This window comes from Phaethon lepturus, unplaced genomic scaffold (genome assembly GCF_000687285.1).
Source record: "Phaethon lepturus isolate BGI_N335 unplaced genomic scaffold, ASM68728v1 scaffold49944, whole genome shotgun sequence".
In the NCBI taxonomy this organism is placed as follows: domain Eukaryota; kingdom Metazoa; phylum Chordata; class Aves; order Phaethontiformes; family Phaethontidae; genus Phaethon; species Phaethon lepturus.
The window spans coordinates 13,932-21,273 of NW_010534977.1; the positions used below are offsets into that span (position 1 = coordinate 13,932).

The window sequence follows — 7,342 nt, forward strand, 5'->3', positions numbered from 1 at the left end:
TGTGGTGTTTTGGTTGGTGGGTTTTGGGGGGGGGGGGGGGGCCAAGGGAAGTGAACTGCTCCAGTGATATGAGGCAAAGGATGCTATTTAAGAAAGCTGTAAGCAAATATGTAAGTTATTTGATGGCAAACCTGTCAATAGCTCTGTGTGGTGTGTGCTGGTTCTTTGGCACATGCACACCAACAAACGCCCGGCAGAGTGTGGGCCTGTAAGAGCTCTGGTTGCAAGCTCAGCCTTTCCCAGCCATGCTGTTGAATTCCCAAAGGCACTGTTTTCTTTGGAAAGTGAAAAACTTTCATAACTTTTACATGGTGTGTAAAACAACACAAAAGCTGTGGCTTTTGTTCATTTCCCAAGGACTGCTTCATATTTATTTGTAGAATGTTAAAGGTTACCTCTAAATCTTTTTTAAAAGATTTATAAATGTCATATATTTAAATAATTTAAATAACTACAGAAAAAGGGCCAATGTGGAGAAGGACCAATAGCCCCCAGTTGGTTAGTGTGTAACGCAGTTGGTAGCAAAATTGGTGTATAAAAAAACTACAAAAGTGAAAGCCTGCGGATGATGTACAGAATTACCAGTGTCATGGCAGTGAATACCTGTAGCTTTTCTCTGCAGGATTTGTTTCCCCTACCAAACTGATTCTCCTTCCCTTTGTTATTCAGTCTGAACTGCAACTCAGTCTGTTTTTTCTTCTGTACTCTTTCTTACCACATGCCATTTTTTTTGTCTGTTTTTATTAGAAAACACCACCAATGTTTCCAGTCAAGGTTTCTAAGCCTATCATTTGCAAGTTATGGTGAAAATAGCTAAGCCAGATTTGCCTACCTTTTATGTACACACCTCAGAACAAGAAGCTTCCTTTTCCAGATCATACCAGCCTGGCATAGTTATATCCTGTCCTTTTCTTTTTTCTGGTTCAATAGGGATATTGCTCTAGTGAAAAATACTAGTTGCCCTTGCTGGGACTTCTCCTTTGCAAAATGCAGCTACTTATTAAGGACTATGTGTTACTGTTCCAAATTATTTTAAGGTTTGTTTAACAAGAGTTGCTTGGTCAAAGGTTGTAAGAGTTTTAGAAATTATTTCTTGTATTGACACCAGTCTTCCCAGATTTGAAACGCTAAAATGGACAAAGAGTCTGCCAGAGGGAACTTGTCCAAGACTTGAGAATCCATTAAAAAAGGGTCTGGTCTGGATCAGAATTTTATGCTCTCATATGCTTCTCTAAAACATTGGGTGGCTTGAATATATAGAGTTAACATCAACTATACGCTGCTGTGATTTCAGTGATTTTTATATGAATGTCCCGTGAGGTTTTGGGGGGTTTCCATGGTATTGTTGTGTAATCCATCTTTTAGAGGAGGTATAAAGAATCCCTTAAATCGAAAACTCTGTGTGTTTTCTTGGATGTGATTTGGTTTAATTTCAAGCGTTTCCTACAATGAATTATTTTGAGGTTTCAAACAGAAATTATGGGGGTTTTTGGATGTTTTCCCATTCTTGCTTAAATGTTCAAAATTCAGTAACTGGACTGTTTGCAATTGTTTCAGTTCAGATTGGTTATAAAATATATACATAGTAATAGGAAAGCAGAAATGTGTGTAATGTAGTGAAACTATATTGTTCATTGTTCATTATTCCCTGGTTAGCCTTTTCTTTAGTGAGAGTTTAGGTACAAAAATCATTATGAAAAACATGTCTCTGCAGCATGCAATTCAGAGTTGAACATAAGAAGGAAGAGGCATATTAGAGACAGCTGTGATTAGTTCTCTGATTTTCTAGTATTAAATCCATTAAGTATTTACTGTTTTAGCTAACGAAGAGGAGGAGAATGGTCATGAATCAGCAGGGGAGGTCTGGTGAGCAGTCATTTCCATGTTACCCAGTTTCTAAGGAAGTTCCTTCACATGCAGTGGGGAGTTTAATCTGTTCTACTGAAGGATGAACACAGAGCAGTGTTCTGGAGAAAGCAGATGGGACGGGAGTTTGGTTCAAGGAGCTGATGGGTAGGCAGTGATACCAGTGGTCTGCAGGAGCGATTTAGCTTAAGTGATTTATGGGGGCTGTTTGGAACACCTCACTGAGTCATTACAAAAAGGCCTCTTCAGGTGATTTACCAACTGCAGTAAAGGCATCATTGAATGCATTGGCTGTTCAGCTCTCTTGTTCTTCATTTGTCATCTGTCTTTATGTGCTACTAGCATGTGATTACCTTGAGGAGACCTTTGAACATCTCTTCAGCACTCTTCACTGTAAATAATGAATGCCTTGCTATTATTTATTGAGAGGGACTGCTAGGCAGTGTTTGCCTTTTTTGCTTGCGAAATAGCTACTGCCATTTCCATTTTTTAAACTATGGGAACTTGTATCGTGTTCATGTATGTGTCCATATGGTAGAATATGGTATGTCCTTCACAGCACAATGAAACACGATTGTGCCTAATTCCAATTTGTATGGCATTCCCATTAATGATATCTACTTAAGACATCCATTAAAGGTCCTTAATGTTAATTAACTGGACTATGCCAATAAAGTTCTATTAGCTTCCCCCTAATAATAATTTAATATTATAGGCATTTAACAGATATCTTAATTGGATGTTACACTGAGGGCTGTAAGCAAAACTAAAATTAGGTCATTGTCCTGAAAGGGAAGTTTCTACTATGATTTATGCTCTCTCCTATTTTGTTTGTTTTTCCTTCTGACCTTTCACAGGAAACAAAGGGATTTAATTTCAGAGAACGTTGAGAGGAGTAATGGGTGCTAAGTAGAATAACAACTTGGGTCTAACAAATTTAACACATCTTGTTCTTACTTCACAGATACAAATTCATTGAAAAAAGCTTCTACTTTTTGGCACTTTCAGTGTGTTTATCCATACTTTCAAAAGCTTTCCTAGTGTGTCCTTCTCCTAGTTTCCCATTGGTGTGAAGTGACTGTATTTCCCTGTACAAAATATACATCTCTAGCAAAAGCACTGTCCATTTTCCCCATCTAAAGGGCAGTACTTCATGCAATCGCAACAAAGATTTATTTCCATACCAACTGCATTATTTAAAGGGGGTAGAGAAGCAGTCTGTTCTTCTTGAAAACCGGTATTGCCCATGCTGTGATTTCGACTGATCAGTTCTCGTTTGTGTCTGAGGGATTGTGCCAGGGAGATGCAGCTCTCCTGTAACCTCTCTCAGCATCAGGTGCAGGAAGTAGCTAGGAGCTCTGGAGGCTGACTGACTGGCACAGTTAGTGTTTTCATAGGACCGGGGAGGGTTGGAGGTGGTGATGCTCTTTGGCTTTCTCATGGCAGATAAATGGCTTGTGTGCTCTGCAGTGCAGTTAAGAGCTCTCGCTGGACCTGTCCTCCTAACCCCAGTACTAGGCTTTGGGTTGTAGTGTGTGTGAGAGAACAGCCATGTTCTCTTTAAAGAAATGACACTGGTTGGCTACAAACGCTTGAATGGTGGCAGGGAAAAACTCTTCTTCCTGGATAGGGGTCTTTCATTTGATCCTGAACTTGACTTTGTAATTTCAGTTGAAAGCTTCTGAAAGCTACCTTTAGAATACAAACTCCATAGAGGCTCTTTTATAATAGAAAAATGTTAAATGACCTAAATACGAGGATGGCTACCACCTCCCAAACAAGTGAAACCTGCCTAGTCAATGAGACATTGTAATCTGGGCAGTCAAAGGATCCTGGAAGTATATAGTTAAAAAAAAATATGAAAAAAAGATGATCGAAGGGCTGAGGACACATATAAAGCACATGCACCCAAAGCTGAACAAGTCTCCACTGGTGCAAGTATGGGGTCTCCATTACAACCACTGTTGCAAAAAGCAAGTATTTGTAGAAGGTTGAAACACTAGAAGCTTCTTCACAAATGGTGCTGTATTAAGGGTGGCTGGTGACTTTGGAAGACTTACACTATGAAACTACTTGACCTCTTGTGTTCCACTTACGTAGTGCTCACAAACAAGTGATACAAACTAAGTGCCATCCAAGCTAGGCTTTTTTAAAATAGTGTGTGTAACGTGTATTTTAATAAAAGCATTTTGAAAGTGTAGAACATAGACACCATGTCTAAATATATACAAAAACAGGCTAAAGCTCTATGAATAGAGGTTAAATAATCATAAAGAAATTTTTTGGATAATTTAGGTACAAGATTGAATGGGACTAATTTCCATCTTTGAATTTCTAGATTCAAGTGCTTCCCTGTTATGCTATGTGTTGTGATTCCTGCACTCTGGCATGGCAATTACTGATACAGACATACCTGGTTTAATCTTGAAGTAGCATGTTACTGGTAAGCAAACAGCTTGCAGGGCTGCATTACATATTTAGTACATGTATATTTTCGTGTATATACATGTTATCTGCATAACTATTAACCACAGGGAAGCAGATATTAAAGGTAAAACCTATCAGTTGAAACAACTTACTTTCATATGCTTGCATGAGGCAAAGATGTTGATGTTGGCCCAGGAACAATGATTATAGAAGAGCAGCTGTCATCACCTACAGTCTCATTATAAGCATATAAAGCCCAGTTTTCACAGAAGGCAACAATAACACTTACCACACAGTTACAAGAAATTGTTTTCATTATGCAAATTTATGACTATAAATTGAAATGGAAGTCAGGTAATCAATACTAACCATGTAAGTTTAATAAAAGTTAGAGTGTTATATACAAATAACAAAGCAGATACAAACTTCAGCAGTCTTGAGAGACTGCTTTAAAGACAACAGTACTAGTCATTCTTGAGTAAAAAGAAATGCTTTAGAAATATCTCACATAGCTGTTCCATTCTCAATCTGCCAGAAAACCTGGTCTTTGAACTGCAGGAAAATAGTAGATATTTCTATGAATACTTCTGGTTTTCCATGAAATCACAGATCAATAGTTCCTTTCAACTTGAACTTTTTTGCAGATCGCTCACTTGCTCTAAGCTGGAACTTGCTTCCATAGATGTAGGAAACAAATCCATCAATCTCCAAGCTAAATACATTGTTAAGTTTGGGAACAACTGAAAATGCAAAAGGAAAAAAATTAACAAAAGTGGACCAATGTACATCCCTGTTATGAAAAGATACTGATGTACCAGGGGACATTATTCACATGTAGACTTGAGGTTTGCCACATTTCAAGTTTTTATGCTTTGGCAAAAGAAGGAAAATAAGCAAAACTTCTAAATTTTAAACTGGAATTACTAAAGTTAGTCCTCTCTCAGGAGCATGCTGTAAGTGTTGCAGAGAACATCTAATGTGAATCAGATGAATGATGCATACGCATAATCACGTTGGGTTCATTGGAAATGCATTTTTTCTTTAATTGCTGATTTCTAATGAGATACTTTCTCAGTAAGATATTGGGCTGTTACATGGTCAGTAAAGACATTGGCTTCTGCCACTCTACGCAAAGAATTAAAAGCACTGATATAAAACAACATCCTCAAATGTGTAAGATGAACAGTGTGTTTAAGAAATTCCTGAGTATCCAAATTGTGAAAAGCACTGAAAAAAGCTGTCTTATACCTTTTAACTTGTCCTCTTTAGTGATAATTTTGAAGACATGTTTAAATTCCTGTAGAATGATTCCTGTTATCCCAACGTAAGAGGGACACTTTGATTTTGTGACTGAAAGAACAGAAGTATGTATATATTAGAAAGTTTCAGATGCAGGCAGTTTATTTGCTCTTCTACAATTGTGTCATTATTTTAAAAACTGGTTTGCAATATTCTGAAATAATGCAATTACAGTAACTGCTGGTAAAACTTGCAGTTAATCTTTGCAACTAACACCAGGATTTTCAAGAAAGCTTGAAAAGTAAGTTAGCATCAGTAAGTAGAGAAAGAATCCATCAACATATGATCTCAACTATGTGATTCTGGAGTTAATGATACTGAAAGGAATTTAAAAATAAGGACCCAAAATACAGGACTGTCTACTGAACATCAGATGATTTTGTAAAAGAAAACATAGAATACCTGTAACAATAGCTCCATGGAGATCAGCTTTTAGCAGTTTGCCCTGAACCATATGTGGTTGCCTTGAAGAACAGGGTGGGATCAAAGAGGAGGGAAAGAAAATTATATGGCAAGTTAGGTTTACAAAATGTGACCGTGACTATTGAAATGATGGCCGAAGCTTACAGAAATAGTACGTATCCTTGCCAAGTAACTATAATGTTTCAAGCAGTAACTCAGTAAACCTGGAAATATCTACTAAATCAAAACCACACTAATTTTAAAATATCTCAGCTTACACATCTGGTTTAAGTCCGTGACATAAGTCTCTGATATACTGTTTCCAGAGTTCATGTAGCGGTAGAAAGATTGTGTATCTGCAGTAAAAAGACAAAAAGTATTATACAAGAACTTATTTATTGAACAATGTATTGGCTGATTACAGAAGTAATCCATATTTACAACAGAGTTAAGACTAACATTTATAAATTTTGTAATTTGCTTTTATAACTTAACCTGTGAGGTAACCCAATCCAAACAACAGGTTTGCTTTATAAAAATGCACAAACTTAGTATGCTCCTTTCTGTCAACCCAAAACAGTGATGTGTTTTAGAGGATCAGGCTACCGAAGAGACTTCTACTCATGTACCTCCCCACTTACTTTGTGTTAGCAACAGCGGGGGCTTTATTCAACAGGCATTAGCTCAAGGAACCTGATGCACAATTTTGACTCTGGTGACAGTCTTAACTTTTTAAAAATTGAAATCAGAGGTGATTGTATTTGGGTTTAATTTCTTGTTATATTTTGCTATAAAAAAAGGAAAAAGAACCGGTAACAAATAGAAATGAATTTTCCAACTATACAGAAGAAGTAATTGTTTTCTCATGGTGAAATGCCACAAACAGTCAGTCTGACTTTATGTACTGAAGGGTTAGTACCCATGTGTACATGCTGCTGCTTTCACATACTTTTGACAGACTTCCTACTTTTACTACACAAAAAGTATTTAAGATCTTACCTTTGCTGTTCAGGTTCAATTTCAAAAAGACGCATTTCTCGCCTTTGCTTGGCAGTAAAACCTTTTGTTTTCTTCCTCTTTTGCTTTGTCTTTTTTTTTGAATGATGCTCAAGAACTACAGCTTTCCGAGTTAGTATGTCCTGGATAGCGTCATTTTTCATTTTTGGCATACTGCTCTTTAGGAAGGCATTTACAAATGCTTTGGCCTCTTCTGATCCTTGAGGCTAAAAATATTTTAAAAGATACTTTACAATATTAAGTTCACTTGCCACAGACTTGTAGTTTTACCAAGTTGACGAAATCACCGTAGGAGGGAATGATCTACACAAAACTAATAGCAAATGGAAAG

At 37.1% G+C, this 7,342-nt stretch overlaps 1 protein-coding gene across 1 annotated transcript; it reads right to left on the reverse strand.

The window, feature by feature from the left end:
• Nucleotides 1–4,896: 4,896 nt before the first annotated feature.
• Nucleotides 4,897–7,211, reverse strand: POP4 (processing of precursor 4, ribonuclease P/MRP subunit (S. cerevisiae)). Its single transcript, XM_010285659.1, has 5 exons — nt 6,994–7,211; nt 6,273–6,350; nt 5,995–6,056; nt 5,542–5,643; nt 4,897–5,033 (listed from the first exon to the last, which is right to left on the reverse strand). The coding sequence occupies exons 1-5, from the start codon at nt 7,161–7,163 to the stop codon at nt 4,897–4,899; spliced, it is 549 nt and encodes a 182-aa protein (XP_010283961.1). The 5' UTR covers nt 7,164–7,211.
• Between the last annotated feature and the right edge of the window lie 131 nt (nt 7,212–7,342).

Coding starts and splice junctions, on each gene's coding strand:
- POP4 (XM_010285659.1), bottom strand. CDS start 7,163: ATGCCAAAAATGAAAAATGACGCTATCCAGGACATACTAACTCGGAAA. Junction 6,351..6,993: donor ATTGAACCTGAACAGCAAAG/GTAAGATCTTAA, acceptor TTTTTACTGCAG/ATACACAATCTTTCTACCGC. Junction 5,644..5,994: donor CCATGGAGCTATTGTTACAG/GTATTCTATGTT, acceptor CTGTTCTTTCAG/TCACAAAATCAAAGTGTCCC.